This window comes from Protomyctophum bolini (assembly GCF_963924005.1).
Source record: "Protomyctophum bolini genome assembly, chromosome: 3".
NCBI classification, from domain to species: Eukaryota; Metazoa; Chordata; class Actinopteri; order Myctophiformes; family Myctophidae; genus Protomyctophum; species Protomyctophum bolini.
The window spans coordinates 41,376,479-41,395,620 of record NC_137864.1 but is presented as its reverse complement, the minus strand read 5'-3'; the positions used below and the strand labels follow the sequence as shown (position 1 = coordinate 41,395,620).

At 48.4% G+C, this 19,142-nt stretch overlaps 1 protein-coding gene across 3 annotated transcripts in view; it reads right to left on the bottom strand.

Moving 5' to 3' along the window:
• Nucleotides 1–19,142, bottom strand: part of LOC308313132 (protocadherin-18-like) — a 44,262-nt gene that overhangs the window by 7,817 nt on the left and 17,303 nt on the right. Inside the window, exons 1-6 of one of the 3 annotated variants that reach the window (XM_080760057.1) lie at nt 10,584–11,526; nt 7,668–8,970; nt 6,348–6,903; nt 5,303–5,657; nt 4,294–4,382; nt 266–441 (exon numbers count right to left, since the gene is read on the bottom strand). In XM_080760057.1, the coding sequence (XP_080616183.1) occupies nt 266–441; nt 4,294–4,382; nt 5,303–5,657; nt 6,348–6,903; nt 7,668–8,970; nt 10,584–11,030 (2,926 nt within the window). In that variant the 5' untranslated portion in view covers nt 11,031–11,526. Of the gene's footprint in view, nt 1–265; nt 442–4,293; nt 4,383–5,302; nt 5,658–6,347; nt 6,904–7,667; nt 8,971–10,583; nt 11,527–19,142 lie in introns of those variants that run through there. The other 2 variants (XM_080760058.1, XM_080760059.1) reach the window with 2 other exon arrangements.

The window sequence follows — 19,142 nt, the reverse complement described above, 5'->3', positions numbered from 1 at the left end:
AAAACTCCTTTGGCTAAAAACGGCCATAGATGAGGTTAGCACATTTGGGCAAGTGGACTATATTGGGTCTGTCTGTCCCATGGAAGGACGTCTCACCTGGGTGCAGTCGGTGGTTAGGGTTTAGGGTTGAGGGTTTAGGCCGGGTTAGGGTCTCACCTGGGTGCAGTCGGTGGTTATAGGGTTTAGGGTTTAGGGTTAGGGTCTCACCTGGGTGCAGTCGGTGGTTATAGGGTTTAGGGTTTAGGGTTTAGGGTTAGGGTCTCACCTGGGTGCAGTCGGTGGTGCATCTCTAGGTGCATCAGGTCTGAGAAGCAGCCGTCCCCCAGCAGCAGCCTGTCCACGGGAGACTCCCGTCCCATGTCATAGTCACTGTCCCCCGCCTCGCTGTCCCCACGACCACTGTCCTTCAGGCTGAACTTGTCCATGTCTTGCAGCGCGTACCTGGGAGAGGAGAGGGGACAGACAGACACGCAGAAATACGTTTAATTTTTAGGCAGTAGTCCTGGTCTTTAAATCATTGGTTCCCAAAGTGGGGCCCCCAGGGGTCCTTGAGGGAATTCCAGGGGGTCCCCATGCTAAATGATAGTTTGGAACCAAAATGGACCCTTATGGGTCTGTAACTCTGAGAGTACAGAACAGAGCAGAACAGCACGGCTAGAAAGCTGTTACAACCTGATTGCTTCCTCGAAACGACCTGTTGTATAATGTATGTTTTGTAAAAAAATAAAAAAATAAAATCTACAAAGTAAGTATAGTAGTAACTGAAGTTTTCAAATCATTATAGTGGAGTAAAAAAGACACTATTTGGTCTCTGAGATGTAGTGGGTGTAGAATTACTCAAGTGAAGTACAAAGATACCTAAGTACAGTTAGTACTTGTAAATGTACTTGAAGCTTCTTTCCACCACTGATGAAAGCTCCCAGTATATATACGAGATATATTCATGAAAATTGCCAACGTGTCCTCAGAGGAGGAGACGTCCATAATAAATGGAGCAATGAATCCATCATGCCAAAACTTGTGACTGTTTCAAGTCAGTCTAGGGAGAACCGCGTCCATAAATCTAACCCTAAACCGTGCAGGTAGGACCCACCACGGCCGATAAATCTATCACGCACGGGGGCCCACCGGGGGCATCAATAAATCTATCATGGAGTGGGGATACCTAGGGTCTTTTATCAGGAGAATATTATGATGCAGGTGTCAAAACGAAGGTGATTGATGCGGTCCCCCTCATCTCATGAAGGCACACAGTCCTAGATATGATGCACAGCTGTCCACTTTAACCCATTTTGTGTGGGAACCCATTTTGGTGTTATAGCATTACGTTATGCTTTAGCTATTTAAAAAAAAAGCAGATCTACAAGCTCACAGCGCGCCACCGAGTGGCGTGCTACGAGCTTGTAGGTCTGCTATTTTTTGAAAAATCGAAGAACGACTGACATAGAAACATAGCTTTTTCAGAAAACTGTCATTTTCAAACAGACATTTTTAGAATCTGATCTCAGGTCAGAATGGGTTAATACACAGTGGAATCCTCTGTGTCACTTACTTTATCCATTTGTCAGAGGGACACTTCACCCTTTTTGCAAATATATATATATATATATATATATATCTTAATGATATTTTAGAAGATTTATAGAACACTTTCCTTGGGGGTCTTTATGTGTGTAATATGTTGGTTTTAGATATTTTAGATTTCAACAGTGAGCCCAGGGTCTCTGATGTCATGGACACTGGGCTCACTGTGTCCTTCCTGGACTACTATTCCCACAATGCTTTGGTGCACTGCTCCTCCTTGTGGATAGGGGGAGGGGCTGTCTTACTGAGACAACGTGTAGTCCAAGGACTATTACATGAGGACGGGAAGCGAAGACTGGAAGAAACAGTCGCAATTGAGACCAGGAAGTTGTACATGCACACAAATGTGGGCAGGTACAACTTCCTTGGTCTCAATTGCGCATGTTTCTTTCCTTCCAGGGAGCAACATGGAGTCCACCGTACGGTCTTCGCTTCCTGACCTTATTTAATTAACCCATTTAACACATTAACGTCATTTAATTTCACTCCAGTTCCAGTTTTGTCCGGCTCGTGTATTTGTGTCGCCACTTCCACCGATTCCACTCGTTGACTCTGTGTCCTAGTTCTGATTGATTACAATCGGTATCCTGAGTCTGAAAATGCAATTTCTGTCTACTAAAGAGATAGCGAGACAGGTAGACTCCAGAGTCCTTTTAACTGAACAAACACTATATATCAAGAAGGACTGTCAGAATAGAGAGCTATTGGACTTTCTTTTTTTTTTTACCAAAGCAATACCTTTACATCAACACGGAGGATTTAGCTGTGCATCAGATTTGTCAATGTTAAGCCAAAACAAAGCCCCGGAGAAGAGTATAGCGGATGACATTTAGACAAATGAGCCACAGACTTCTGAACGGAGTGATATTGGCATGGTACTCTGAACGGACGGAGTGATATTGGCATGGTACTCTGAACGGAGTGATATTGGCATGGTACTCTGAACGGACGGAGTGATATTGGCATGGTACTCTGAACGGACGGAGTGATATTGGCATGGTACTCTGAACGGAGTGATATTGGCATGGTACTCTGAACGGACGGAGTGATATTGGCATGGTACTCTGAACGGAGTGATATTGGCATGGTACTCTGAACGGAGTGATATTGGCATGGTACTCTGAACGGAGTGATATTGGCATGGTACTCTGAACGGAGTGATATTGGCATGGTACTCTGAACGGAGTGATATTGGCATGGTACTCTGAACGGAGTGATATTGGCATGGTAACAATTGGGAGATGGAGAAAAAAAAACAAGGTACACCAACACACTGTCGAAAACCTGATCCATCCAACAGGTTGTTGGAAATACTGTAATGTGATACACAATGACGCAAAAGTGATTTAAAAAATAGCCTGGGTTCCAGCCTGGTTCTCTAATAACGTCACCTGTTAGTAGCTACGTTGTTGCCGATACGTCATCAGCCAGCGTCACTCTGTCCATGCTTCTCGAATCGAGATTAAAAAGGTAAAAAGTACACACTAATTTGATTCAGTAGTACCAACAAATGATGGCTGTGTGGGGTGAGTTTAGTGAATGATAAGGGGACGTCTCAGCAGGACAACAGCAGTAGCTGTGTGGGGTGAGTTTAGTGAACGATAAGGGGACGTCTCAGCAGGACAACAGCAGTAGCTGTGTGGGGTGAGTTTAGTGAACGATAAGGGGACGTCTCAGCAGGACAACAGCAGTAGCTGTGTGGGGTGAGTTTAGTGAATGATAAGGGGACGTTGCAGGACAACAGCAGTAGCTGTGTGGGGTGAGTTTAGTGAATGATAAGGGGACATTGCAGGACAACAGCAGTAGCTGTGTGGGGTGAGTTTAGTGAACGATAAGGGGACATTGCAGGACAACAGCAGTAGCTGTGTGGGGGTGATTTTAGTGAATGATAAGGGGACGTCGCAGGACAACAGCAGTAGCTGTGTGGGGTGAGTTTAGTGAACGATAAGGGGACGTTGCAGCAGGACAACAGCAGTAGCTGTGTGGGGTGAGTTTAGTGAATGATAAGGGGACATTGCAGGACAACAGCAGTAGCTGTGTGGGGTGAGTTTAGTGAACGATAAGGGGACATTGCAGGACAACAGCAGTAGCTGTGTGGGGTGAGTTTAGTGAACGATAAGGGGACATTGCAGGACAACAGCAGTAGCTGTGTGGGGTGAGTTTAGTGAACGATAAGGGGACGTTGCAGCAGGACAACAGCAGTAGCTGTGTGGGGTGAGTTTAGTGAACGATAAGGGGACATTGCAGGACAACAGCAGTAGCTGTGTGGGGTGAGTTTAGTGAACGATAAGGGGACATTGCAGGACAACAGCAGTAGCTGTGTGGGGTGACTTTAGTGAACGATAAGGGGACGTTGCAGCAGGACAACAGCAGTAGCTGTGTGGGGTGAGTTTAGTGAACGATAAGGGGACATTGCAGCAGGACAACAGCAGTAGCTGCGCGGTGCGCATTGATACGACGTCAAACTACTGTTTTTTTTTTTCCCCCAACTCAGACCACAGACCAATCAGAAGCCACGGGTCAATTTCACCCTTTCACATTGGAGATGGGACCCTTTCCAGACTATAAGTAGCGAAGTGACAAAACAAATTCACGGAACACTGCAGCGAATCAGGCTGGAATCCAGGCTAATTTAAAAAAATATATATATAAAAACCTTAGATTTTATTTATTCTTTTTTAGGGGGGTGGTGGGGGGGGGGGGGATTACCTGTAGCTGCGGGAGTATTTGTTGCCACGGAAACTGGGTCTGGGTTGGTACTGGCCCTGATGGAGCATGGACAGAAGCTGTGAGACTTGCTATATCCAAAAATAAATAAAAAAAAGCAAACAAAGAAAGAAATAAAGCAAAAAAAAAGAAGGGGAGTGGGGGAACAGAAGAGGTGGGGGTGGAATGAGTAACGGATGGAAAACAAGGTGGAGGGGGGAGGAGGAGGGAGGAAATGGGGGAGACAAACACAGACAGAAGACATTATTATGGATGAGTAAACACAAAATGGATGCTTGGTGGGGGGCGCGGGGGGTGAGGCCACTGTAAAATGGATGACACAAAATGGACGATGATAAAACAAAGGGGGGGAGAGGGTGGGTGGGGCTGGGGGGGGGGTCTCTAGATGGATATGGAGACGTATGACTGGATGAGGGAGGGAGGGATGGGGGGGTGAGTCACGGTTATGATGGAGGGGTGATTGTTGTTGACAGGATGTAAACAAGGTTAAGACAAAGACACATCTATAATAAACAGTATATTTAATGAGCATCGGTTTGCGCTATATGGTAATAGCAGCGCTGCCATTGGTTAAGAGTCACCGCCCAGACATCCAGATGAGCGTAATCTTTTTTTTTTGTTGTTGCACAAAACAGCTGTGAGATGCCGATGTGGTTTGTGTGGTTGTGCAAGCATGTGTGTGTGTGTGGGTGTGTGTGTCTGTGTGTCTGTGTGTGCATCTGTGTGACTGTGTGCGTGTGTGAGAGAGCTAGAGAGAGAGAGAGAGAGAGAGAGAGAGAGAGAGAGATGGGGCAGAGAAACAGAGAACAGTGACAGAAAATGTGCGTGCGTGCGTGGTAGTGAGAGAGAGAAAGAGAGAGTGAGAGAGAGGGGGGCATAGAAACAGAGTGACAGAGTGACAGAAAATCTGTGTGCGTGCGTGCGTGCATGTGTGCGTGCGTGCGTGCGTGCGTGTGTGCGTGCGTGCCTCTGCGAGAGAGAGAGCGCTCACCTCGACGGGCGGCGTGGCGTGCGCCAGCTCCAGGGCGAAGCTCTCGGGGATGTGGTTGGACGATATGGTCACCAGGCTGTTCAGCGACTGGCGGCTGTGCCCGCCGCCGTGGCCCCCCCGCTGCAGGCTGCCCATCATGTTGGGCCCACCCCCGCCCCCGCCGCCGCCCCCCGGCCCCCCCCGCCGCTCCATAGGGGGCGTGGAGGAGGGCGAGCGGTGGTGGTGCGCCCGCGCCACGGGCAGCGTGCCGTTGACTGTGGGCACCAGCGTGATGTCGCCCTTGTGGACCTGGCGCGACGGCTTCCGGGGGTGGTGGGGGTGGGCCGACTCCGCCACGCGGCAGTTGTACGAGTGGCTGCAACGACATGACGACATGGACACAAAGATTAATATCTCCGTATTTATGCCAAATTATTGCTATATATGTTAATAAAAACTGCATAATTAATAGCAAGTCAATATCACTGTGAATTTTAAGTGTTCCCACACCCATTGGTGTGGTTTGGGGCCATTGAAGTGAACCAGTTTAATCACTTGGGTCGACATATCACACCGCTGGGACGAACGCTAAATCCTAAACCACAGTGGCGGGCACAGACATTTAGAGGGGCAGGTGCTCAAGTAAAAAAAGGGCGCCTTGTGCAACCATAGTTGCAACCATAGTTGCAACCATAGTTGCAAGGAGTTGCAGCTGGTGTGGTTTGGGCTTGTCCCGTCTCGACCCTTTGGTGTGGTTTGGGAAAAATGAAAGGAAAGGTACTATGTTTACCCAGGGTAACTGGACTAAGCTCAATAATTTGTTTACAGCCAGGCCCTGCTCATAGAACATTTCATGGTAGTGGTTCAATGCCTTGTCCAAGGGCACTTCAGCGGTGGTAATTTTTAACGATTGTACCAACAATGAAAACTAGATGTCGCTGGCTTTAGAAGTGGACGATAGATATATCGCGATACCGTTGCCTTTTTCTTTGCGATACTGATATTGCGCATCATGTCCATATACCTGGACAACCATATAAAATAAGGATATATTGAGCAGCCTTACCGCGGGTCTCTCTTCTTGTCGCGGCTGCAGCGGGCGGCGAACACCACCATGATGACCAGCAGCGTGGCGCAGACGGCGCCCAGCGAGATGATGATGACCAGAGACGCGTCCAGAGACGACTCCTCGCCCTCCTGGTCCGACATCACCTGGACGTGGTTCTCCATGTTCTCGTAGAGGGCGACCTTCAGCAGCGCCCGGGCGCTCAGGCTCTCGGGTGCGCCGCCGTCCCGCACCACCACCGTCAGGTCGGCGCGCTCGCGCGGGAACCCCGCCAGGCTGGCGTTGGCGCGGATCTCGCAGGAGCGCGCGTCCATGACGAAGAAGCCCTCGTCGTTGCCCGCGGCGATGGAGCAGAAGAGCTCGGCGTTCACGCCCGTGTCGCGGTCGCTGGCGCGCACCGCCGTCACCAGGCCGCCCGCCTCCGTGAAGCGGGAGACCGGCACGTCGGCCGTGAAGTTCCACAGCTGGGGGACGACGATCTGCGGCGCGTTGTCGTTCTCGTCGAGGACGTTGAGCACCACGGTGGCGTTGCTCTGCAGCGGAGGCACCCCGGCGTCTATAGGGAACAATGACAAGAAGTTTATTTATATAGATACTTTTTTTAACTATTTTAAACAATGTTACAAAGGGCTTAAAGATGGAGTGACATGATTTTTTTTCACCCTAAAACATGATCATCAGGTATTATTATCATTATCATTATCATTATTATTATTAGTAGTAGTAGTAGTATTTTAAGTTATTAAATTAGTTATTAAATATTATTCAATTGAAGGTTTTTGTAATTTTTCTCACTTCTTTTCTGTTTTATGAGCTCAATTAGCCCTTCACTAAATCCCACCCCAAAAAGCGATTGTCCAATGCCAAATCAAATAGTTTAGCAACAGTTGCTATGCAGGTCAAGCTTTCTTCGCTGCTAACGTGCCAATTGGACAAGGATGGGTTGGGGAGGGACTTAGTGAAGGGCTAATTGCACCCAAAAAACCTGAACAATCAGTAGATTTTCTGTGGTCTGGGGTTTTCTGGCTCAAACTGTGCTGCTGTGCTCAGATTTTCCTGTGGTAGGAGTCCACAAATCCCATATATGACATAATAATTTGCCACTGTTGAGGGATTTTTGTCTGTTTTCATTGCAGCTCAAAAGGCTTCAGAACACACAGAGGAAACCCCCACAGACCACAGAAAATCCACTGAATGTTCAAAGTTCAGGTTGTGTGCAGGTGTAATTGAGTTTCCTAAAAAAACTATAAGAAAAATAAATAAATAGTCAACAATACAATCTTAAAATCAATTCTAAAAAGGTTACAACTAAACATTTACCTTTGGCTTGGACCACGAAGGTGATGCGCGAGACGTCCTCGCGGTCGAAGGTGCGCAGGGCGTAGATGGCTCCGTTGGAGGGGTCCACGGTGACGTAGGTGGAGATGGAGCTCCCGTGGATGGAGTTCTCCACGATGGAGTAGCTCACCTGCCCGTTGACGTCCAGGTCGGGGTCAGAGGCCACCAGCGAGGTGAGGTAGGCGCCGGGCGCGTTGTTTTCCGACTTGAACACCTCGTAGTGGGTCTTGTCGAAGCGCGGCGCGTTGTCGTTCTCGTCCGTCACATGCACCGTGAAGTGCTTGACCGTGGAGAGGCTCCCCGGCGGCCCCGAGCCGCGGTCCTCCGCCACCACCGTCAGGCTGTACTCGGAGCGCCGCTCGCGGTCCAGCGTCCCGTTGGTGAGGATCATGTAGTTGTTCTCGTAGGACTTCTGCAGCCTGAAGTGGCCCTGGCCGTGCAGCCGGCACGCCACCTCGCCGTTGGCGCCCGAGTCGGCGTCCTCCACGCGCACCAGCGCCACGAAGGTGTCCGGCGGCGACGCCTCCGAGATGTAGGCGGCGTCCTCCTTGCCGCCGCCCGTGGGCGCCCCGGAGGACATGAGGGTGATGCTGATGTCCGGCTTGTTGTCGTTCACGTCCACCAGCCTCACCTGGATCTTGCAGTGCGCCGGCATGGAGTTGGGCCCCGAGTCCGTCGCCTGCACGTCGATGTCGTAGGACGCCACGCTCTCGTAGTCCACGCGGCGCGCCAGCGTCAGGCGCCCGCTGTCGGGGTTGATGCGGAACGTCTCCACGATCTTGGGCGACACGTGGCTGCTGAAGGAGTAGACCACCTTGCCGTTGGCGCCCTCGTCGGCGTCCGTGGCGTTCAGGTCGACGAGCAGCGTGCCGACGGGCGCGCTCTCGGGCACGTCGATGACGTACGACGGCTCGTCGAACACGGGGCTGTTGTCGTTGGAGTCGGACACGCTGATCCGCAGGAGGGTGGAGCCCGTGCGCGACGGCACGCCCCCGTCGGACGCCGTGTAGGTGAGCTCGTAGGCGGCGCGCGTCTCGCGGTCCAGCTCGCGCAGCACCACCAGCTCGGCGTACTTGGCGCCATCGGGCCGCGACTGCACGTCGATACGGAAGGCGTCGCTGGGCGTCTCCAGGGCGTACGACCGCAGGGCGTTCTCGCCCACGTCGGGGTCGGTGGCGCTGTCCAGGGGGATGCGCGCGCCCACCGCCGCGCTCTCCGAGATCTCGATGGGGATGACAGCGCGTGCGAACTGCGGCGCGTTGTCGTTGATGTCCAGCACGTCCACCTGGAGAAATGTGTGATATTTAGAACAGTTAGCAGACGCTCTTAATCCAGAGCGAGTTACAGTATAAGCACTACTGTAGCTCTAGCCTTAAAGGTTCCTGAGCTCAATTAATCCCACCCCAAAAAGCGATTGTCCAATCATGCCAATCCAAATAGTATAGCAACTGTTGCTATGCAGGTCAAGCTTTTTTCGCTGCTGACGTGCCTATTGGACAAGGATGGTTTGGGGAGGGCTAATTGCACACAGAAAAACGGTGAACATTCAGTAGATTTTCTGTTGTCTGGGGATTTCTGAATAATTAGGCTCAAACAAGTGCTCTGACGTGATGTAACAGTCCACAAATCCCACATAACAACACATGGCTTCAGAACACAGAGGAAAAACGCAGACCACAGGAAATCCACTGAATGTTCAGAATGTTCTGATTGTTTGGGCGTGACTGAGGTCATGAAACCTAAAAAGAAAACCTAAAAAGCAAAATAAATGAAAAGGAACGTCATGAAACCTTTAAGACTCTTCCACCTTAAGGCGGAAGAGTCTATAAGGCTATGGACCAGAGCTATAAGTAAGCACAAACAAAAACATTTCACAACAGTGAAACAATGAAACTATGTGTGTATAGTTTCTGATTCAGATTCAGTTTCAGGCTGTGGCTCAGGAGGTAGAGAAGGTCGTTCCAATGATCCCTGGGTCGGCGGTTCAAATCCTGTCTCCTCCTGTCCACATGTCGAAGTGTCCTTTGGGCAAGACACTGAACCCTATACACTGCCTCCAGTGAGTCGGTCGGTGTGAGCTCGCCACCGTCGGTGTGTGAATGTGGGAAGTGAGGACGCTGGCGTCGACTGTTCGCCGCTTCACCTCCCAATGTATGAACCATGAACCATTGTAAAGCGCTTTGAGCACTTGGAAAAGCGCTGTAAAAATGCAATTCATTATTATTATTATTACACTAGTGCTATGTCTACACAATGTTAGTTCACTACACAACCAACATGCATGTATACCACTCTCACAACACCAGAGGGAGATCAACAAATGTTGCAAGCCAGATTCGGCTCAAACAATTGGGGATTAAATACATTTCGCTCCCATGCCACCAAAATGTGGAACAGAACGCCCCTCTGCCAACAGCCATTAAGACTGGCCGTGAATCCCTCGACTCCTTCAAAACCGCTTTCAAAGGCGGCTGCAATCCCCCAGCCCCCCCCCACCCCACACACACACGCACGCACACACACCCCATTTTTTCCCCATATACTGTACTTGTTTTTCCCATTTCTTTCTGTTGTTCCTTTTTACTTTGTTTATATGATGATTCCCTGTCTTTATAGAAGTCAAAAATCCAATCAATCAATCAATCAATCCAGTGGTTTTCAACCAGTGGTCCTGGGGACCACCAGTGGTCCCTGAGGAGGTTCCAGGTGCGGTCCCCATGCAGCTATAACATGATGGAGTTGCATGGTAACCAAATGGAATATAGATCTTTAACTCTGGAGACTAGAGCGTAAAATGACACCAAATGGACCCGTTCACGGGTCGATTTGGTTTCATTTTACGCTCAACCAGCTTCAACCAATCAATCAATCAACCAATCTGTGGCCGTTTGGCTGTACCTCGATGTGGAACAGCTGCAGGTGCTCCGTGGGCAGCGTGAGCACGTCGAACTGGATGGAGCAGTTGGTGTTCTTCTCGCACAGCCTCTCGCGGTCTATCTTGGTCCGCACGCTGATCTCGCCGTCCTGCTCGCGCACCGTCAGCAGCGCCGCGCCGCCTCCGCGCTGCATGGCGCGGAAGCGCAGCGACACGCCGGCGGGCAGCTTGGCCAGCACGTCGGCCACGTCCTCCCGCAGCCGGGCGATCACCGTGCCCGCCTTCTGCTCCTCGAACACCTGGTAGCGGAGCGTCTTGCCGGCGACGCCCGCCAGCAGTGCCAGGAAGACAACGGTAACTTTCCACATTCGGTGGTGGTGGTGGTGATGGGTGGTGGTGGTGAGGAGAGGAGAGGTGGTTCCCTGCTGCTGCTGCTGCTTCTTCGCGCTATTGCTGCTTTGTTGTTCCATTTTGGAACGGTGACAGCCAAAACCTCATCCAATATAAAAACAAAAAAATAAAATAGCCGCCACAAAAATAACCAATCAGTTCAATACAAAATCCCGTTCAAAGTTAAGGAAATGCGCGTCTCGTCTTCCTCTTCATTCAATCCGCGGTGGTTGCATTGCATTCTCTGCAGTGCTGCTGCTGAGCCAGGAAAATGACTACAAAAATAAATAAAAAACATTCGAAATGCAGCCTCGAGCTTCTTCAGTCATTTGCAGGATAATTAAAAAACAAAAGACAACATCTGATTCCCCCACGTCCTCGTCTTCGATCTGTTAGTAACTCACACGCAGTGCATGGTGTGAGAGAGAGGGAGAGAATCAACTGCGTGTTGCTTAAAATGCGTGCGTCTTTCTTTCCCACTCCTAGAGATCCGCTCGTTCTGTGCGCTCCGTGCGCTCTGCAACGCTCTGCTCTTCTCTCTCTCCGTTCCGTTCGCTTCGAGGCGTCTCAGCACACTGAGGCTCCCCCAAAACAGCCCGCCTATAGCCGTGCAGGGTGAACACTGAACAGCCACAACCCCCCTCTCTATAGTCCTCCTCTTCCTTAGTTCCTTCCCAGGAATAGAGACAGCCCTAAATCAAAAAGCCACGCATGGGTTCTGGTGGTTGCTGCGCTCAGTCAGTGCGCTGTTGCGTTGCGGTGAGGTGACCACTCAAAACGTTTGGATATGAAGAACAAGGAAGGAGGAGGAGGAGGAGGAGGACGAGGAGAGAGAGTAGGTGGCGCAAGAGGGGGGAAAGATGAGGAAAGAGAGAAAGTGCGAGGCGAGCGTGCTGTGTTTGTGTGTGTGCGCGCGCGTGTGTGTATGTGTGTGTATTGTGCGTCCGCGCGCGGATGTGTTTGTTTGTTTGTTTCGGACTGGGGGGAACGGGGGGGACGGGGGACTCCGCCCTACAGTCTTTCCCCCCCACTGTCTTGACAATGGCCATATATGAGGGAACAAATAACTCAGGGCAAACTTTCATTCAGGAAGGTTTATGTCGTCCGTTTTCTTTCTTTTCACTGCCGTCGAAGAGACAGTTTTTATGACTCTATATAGTCTCTCCCGCTTGGTGTCTGTTGGTTGGTGGTTGGGTGGTGGTGTCCCCACTCCCCAGACAGCGCGTGGAGACGCGCAGCTATACAGGCACGATTTAAATTCCCATTAGACGAGAGAGAGAGAGAGAGAGAGAGAGAGAGAGAGAGCTGCCTCTACAGTCACCCAATCATTATGCTTTCAAATCCTCCGCTTGCATGATGTAAAAGTGCGCGCGGCTTCTCTGTTCATAATAAATCCCTTAGTTAAATTTACGCACTGATGTGGACGCCAGCTCGCATTCGTGGTTATATATTTTGCCATTATTTATTCCATTAATCCGTCTATTGTATATAAGCATGCAGCTCCATGCACTCGCGCGCATGCACGGAGATTCTCTGAGCTTATGCATTTTATTTTACCCCCCCAAAAAAAGAATGTTGCTTTTCACACATCTTCTTCCCTAATCTGCGGGGCGTCTGGGTGCAGAGGAGCTGGGTACGGGGGGCAAGGAGAGTAAGCTGTGTGGCAAATTGCGGTGAAAGAGAGACGGACTCTAATGAATGGCATTTAAGAGTTGGTCACGCTGAGGAACAGCCATGGTCCTGTTGTGTGTGTGTCGTGTGTGTGTGTGTGTGTGTGTGTGTGTGTGCGCGCGCGCGTGCGTGTGTCTGTGCAGAACACTACGTTCACTGTGAATGATGGAGCTTTGATAACGCGAAGCGAAGCCAGCCCACAAGTTTATATGATGCCATATCAAACATACCGCTAACATCCACTGGGGAGGGGGGGGGGGGGGGTGAGAGAGAGAGAGAGGGGGGTGAGACTTGAGAGAGAGAGGGGGGGGGGGGGGGGCAGAGAGAGAGAGAGCTATAACGCAGCTCTGTTTACACCTTTATTTCATTCCTATTTATATTTCATATTTATTTGTACACGCATGTATACATTGTTTTATCTTGATTGTCTTGTTACACATTTGCTTTGGCAATGTAAACGTATAGGTTTTCTCATGCCAATAAAGCTCCTTTGAATTTTGAATTGAATTCAGAGAGAGAGAGAGAGAGAGAGAGAGTCAGAGGGACTATATGCGTAACTGGGACTGAGCATTTTCTTTACCATCTGGCACGGTTTGCTTGGCACCAGAACCCTGGGCTTTTTACAGCCGACCGACCCAAGCTGTGAGGAAACCATGTGTCACATGACGGGGCGCACGCCGTGGCCTGCGGAGAGACCCCAAACTATAAATGGTTCAGAACTCAAAACACACACTTGAGTCACATAGATAGATTGAGACATCAGAGAGATCCACACACACACATTCACACACCGATAGCGGAGGAAACCGCATGCAAGGCACAGACCAGCACATCAGGAGCAATTTAGGGGTTCAATGTGTGTCTTGCTCAAGGACACTTGGACACTAACTCTGGGGGAGCCCACAGGGTTCGAACTGGGAACCTTGCGGTTACCATCCATCCATCCAGCCACTCTACCGCTTTCTTCCAGGAAATAAAACGTCTGGGTTTCCGAGGCCACTCTACCGCTGAACCACCGTCATTCCCCCCCAAAAAGCTAAACTTTGCATGTAGTATAAAATGTAACTTCAGTAACTATAGAGCGGTGCCCGTTGGGCACTATGGCCTACTTGGAACGATGCAAGTTACTTAGTTTAGACTATAGTCATTGGTTAGACCATGCAGTCATTAGTCCTACATCTCAATCCCTCACCCTAACCCTAACCTCCCACGGGGCAGCACACCTAAACCTATAACCTTAACCCTAACCTCCCACGGGGCAGCACACCTAAACCTATGACCTTAACCCAACACAAACCAGTGGCTACAACATGACGCTCCAGACCGGTTCACTTCACACGCACAGTTTGGAACCATGGGCTTTCCTCCGAGGTGGAACGCCTGCATGGTGACGCGAGGTTATACTTAGGCTATCCTTTTAATGCCGCCACGTCACAGTATATCGGATTAGTCTGATGAAACGTGCGTGGACACCAACCAGAAGTTGTCTGTTTGACCCCCGATTGGAACCAGAACCTTCAAAGGAAGGCCCCCCCCGTCCCCGTCCCTCTCCTGCTCAGGATCTATTCATTACTATAGAGCTATGTTTGTGCAAAACGTTTTCATTCATCAGTGTTATTTTTTTTGTTGCAGCAGCACAGCCTGGGTATTTAAACAGGTTGGATACGGGCTTGCAGAGCATTTCCATAGCTCCCAGTGCAGCACAATGCCATAATGCAATTACTCCCCGCGCCCCGGAGTAGCTAATCACATTTGGAGAACAAAGTCAGTTTGCCTGAGTATTATGGAAGAAGAGAGGGGGGAAAGAATGAGAATGGAGAGACATGGGGCATGGGGGGGAGCGTGGTGGGGAATGTTTTAAACACTGTGTGGAAATAAGACAATTAATGTATAGAAGAGGCATAATCTAAGTAAGAAACAGATGGAGGCTTAATACGTTTAGGCACGCTGCATCAACAGAGCAGCTAAACAGAGTTCACTTCTTTCTGTGTGTGTGTGAGAGAGAAAGACTCTCTGGGAACAAAGTAATGATCACACACAAACGCATTAAGAACTTATTCGGTCTCGTGAGGCAGGTGCAAGATTGAAATGCCCGCTGGATTTCTCTTTTCTTCCATTTGTTTCATCTCCTTTCCCCACCCCCCCACCCCTCCGTACGCGCGGAGAAGATAATAATTATATTGATCCGTGGGTGCCTTGAAAAGCTCAGAACCAATGGATTCACATAACAGTATAGCCCTTAGCCAATGGATTCACATAACAGTATAGCCATCTGATCCACATAACAGTATAGCCCTTAGCCAATGGATTCACATAACAGTAGTGTATAGCCCTTAGCCATCTGAACCAATGGATTCACATATAGTACAGTATAGCCTTTAGCCATCTGAACCAATGGATCCACATAACAGTATAGCCCTTAGCCATCTGAACCAATGGATCCACATAACAGTATAGCCATCTGAACCAATGGATTCACATAACAGTATAGCCCTTAGCCAATAGATTCACATAACAGTATAGCCCTTAGCCAATGGATTCACATAACAGTATAGCCCTTAGCCAATGGATTCACATAACAGTATAGCCCTTAGCCATCTGAACCAATGGATTCACATAACAGTACAGTATAGCCCTTAGCCATCTGAACCAATGGATTCACATAACAGTACAGTATAGCCCTTAGCCATCTGAACCAATGGATTCACATAACAGTACAGCCCTTAGCCATCTGAACCAATGGATTCACATAACAGTATAGCCCTTAGCCATCTGAACCAATGGATCCACATAACAGTATAGCCCTTAGCCATCTGAACCAATGGATCCACATAACAGTATAGCCCTTAGCCATCTGAACCAATGGATTCACATAACAGTATAGCCCTTAGCCATCTGAACCAATGGATTCACATAACAGTATAGCCCTTAGCCATCTGAACCAATGGATTCACATAACAGTATAGCCCTTAGCCATCTGAACCAATGGATTTACATAACAGTATAGCCCTATAGCCATCTGAACCAATGGATCCACATAACAGTATAGCCATCTGAACCAATGGATTCACATAACAGTATAGCCCTTAGCCAATGGATTCACATAACAGTATAGCCCTTAGCCAATGGATTCACATAACAGTATAGCCCTTAGCCAATGGATTCACATAACAGTATAGCCCTTAGCCATCTGAACCAATGGATTTACATAACAGTATAGCCCTTAGCCAATGGATTCACATAACAGTATAGCCCTTAGCCAATGGATTCACATAACAGTATAGCCCTTAGCCAATGGATTCACATAACAGTAGTGTATAGCCCTTAGCCATTTGAACCAATGGATCCACATAACAGTACAGTATAGCCCTTAGCCATCTGAACCAATGGATTCACATAACAGTATAGCCCTTAGCCATCTGAACCAATGGATTCACATAACAGTATAGCCCTTAGCCATCTGAACCAATGGATTCACATAACAGTATAGCCCTTAGCCATCTGAACCAATGGATTCACATAACAGTATAGCCATCTGATCCACATAACAGTATAGCCCTTAGCCATCTGAACCAATGGATTCACATAACAGTATAGCCATCTGATCCACATAACAGTATAGCCCTTAGCCAATGGATTCACATAACAGTATAGCCCTTAGCCAATGGATCCACATAACAGTACAGCCCTTAGCCATCTGAACCAATGGATCCACATAACAGTATAGCCCTTAGCCATCTGAACCAATGGATCCACATAACAGTATAGCCCTGTAGCCATCTGAACCAATGGATCCACATAACAGTATAGCCCTTAGCCAATGGATTCACATAACAGTAGAGCCATCTGATCCACATAACAGTATAGCCCTTAGCCAATGGATTCACATAACAGTAGTGTATAGCCCTTAGCCATCTGAACCAATGGATTCACATAACAGTATAGCCCTTAGCCATCTGAACCAATGGATCCACATAACAGTATAGCCCTTAGCCAATGGATTCACATAACAGTACAGTATAGCCCTTAGCCATCTGAACCAATGGATCCACATAACAGTATAGCCCTTAGCCATCTGAACCAATGGATTCACATAACAGTATAGCCATCTGATCCACATAACAGTATAGCCCTATAGCCATCTGAACCAATGGATTCACATAACAGTATAGCCCTTAGCCATCTGAACCAATGGATCCACATAACAGTACAGCCCTTAGCCATCTGAACCAATGGATTCACATAACAGTATAGCCCTTAGCCAATGGATCCACATAACAGTATAGCCCTTAGCCATCTGAACCAATGGATCCACATAACAGTATAGCCCTTAGCCATCTGAACCAATGGATCCACATAACAGTACAGCCCTTAGCCATCTGAACCAATGGATTCACATAACAGTATAGCCCTATAGCCATCTGAACCAATGGATCCACATAACAGTATAGCCCTTAGCCATCTGAACCAATGGATCCACATAACAGTATAGCCCTTAGCCATCTGAACCAATGGATCCACATAACAGTATAGCCCTTAGCCATCTGAACCAATGGATCCACATAACAGTATAGCCCTTAGCCATCTGAACCAATGGATCCACATAACAGTATAGCCCTTAGCCATCTGAACCAATGGATTCACATAACAGTAGTGTATAGCCATCTTAGCCTTAGCCATCTGAACAAACAAGCCCATATAAGCATTACAACTGGGGGGGGGGGGTGCAATCTGTGTATTCACATAACAGTAGGCCACAATCCAAACAAACAAGCAATATAAGCCTATGGGGTGCTGTCACTTTCTCCTATCATGTGGTGCATCATGCCTTTCAATAAGACTTTAGTGTCTTATACGGCCTTGTCTTGTAAGTCATAAAGTCATCGCTTGAATCAAACTTCTGTCTCTGACATGGCAGCGCTGCGTTCTCCCCCTCCCCGCGGACAATAGGCAACAGCAGGTGGAACGTCCATCCAGCGAGGAGGAGGAAGGAGGACAACCGGCCGCGCCTCCACCAAAATTCTCTTGTGTTTTTAGGTTAGAGAGAGTGGAGGGTTCAGTGTGTGTGTGTGTGTGTGCTGTGTGTGTTTGTATGTGCATGCGGTGCCAGTGGTTTGCGGTGGTTGTAAAGGCACGCGAGCATCTGTCGCCTCGTCTGCCTCGGCCGCATTGTCATTTATTCAATTAGAAGCGATTTGGGGGATTCCATTCCAATGGGAAGAGCAGCAGTCTGGGGAGGAGGGGGAGGGGAGGGGGGAGAGGAAGGGGAGAAAAGAGAGGAAGGGGAGGGGGTCACCACTAAGCAGTGCTGGAAAGTAACTAAGTACATTTACTTAACCCATTCTGACCCGAGATCGGATTCTAAAAATGTCTTCTACACCCTGACAGTTTTCTGAAAAAGCCATGTTTCTGTCAGTCGTTCTTCGATTTTTCAAAAAATAGCAGACCTACAAGCTCGTAGCGCGCCACTCGGTGGCGCGCTACGAGCTTGTAGATCTGCTGTTTTTCAATAGCTAAAGCACAACATAATCCTAACACCAAAAGTACACCAAAAGTACAACTTTGAGGTATTTGTTACTTTACTTGCAGTACGCCATATTTTCAGTACTTTTTACTTCTAACTCCATTACATTTCAGAGGCAAATGTTGTACTTGTACTTACTATTATTATTACAAAACATCTTCTAAAAACATTCCTCCCCAAAAAAGCTAAACTTTGCTTGAATTAATAACAAAGACAAAAGTCCAATGATTGTCTTTTCTTCAGTGACTATAGAGCGGTGCCCGTTGGAGCCTAAAATGAGCTATTTTCAAAAGATTGTGTACACATTTGGAACTTGTGAAATGGGACACTCTGCAATATCAGTAGCCTATACTTTTATAGTACTTTAAGCTTTTCCTTGCATCAACACATTGCAGTATTGGTATACTTTTACTTAAGTAAAACATTTTGTGTACTTTTCCTACCACTGCTTATTAAGCTATGGGTGCTGATCCGAGCAGTAGATGCTACCCCCCCCCCCACCAACCAGACAATAATGATTGTTATTCATCTGTGTCTACTCTCCCTTCTCCTCTCCTCTCCTCCCTTTCATTAGTAGAGCTTTATTACTTTATGACTCGCTGGCCACAGCATGAGTGTGTGTGCACGTGTGTGCATGCGCATGCGTGTGTGTGTGTGTGTGTGTGTGTGTGTGTGTGTGTGTGAGAGAGAGAGAGAGAGAGAGAGAGAGAAAGTGGTATATTGCCTTTCCTTGTTCTTCTTGCCCGCATGTGGTGCATGTGATGAGCAACACACTCAGTGCAGCATATTGCAAGCGATGTCAACAGTTGTGTGACAAATTTATAGCCCGGCAGTCCTAAAAATATATATATATATATATGTATGACAGACTGCCACTGAAAGGACTGCATCTGGACACGTTTTAATGATGCCAGCCATCATGTGCTGCGCTGCTGTTTGTAGCCCCAAAACCAAGTGAAACATAATGAAGGACGCATTGTTATCTACTGTTGTAGTC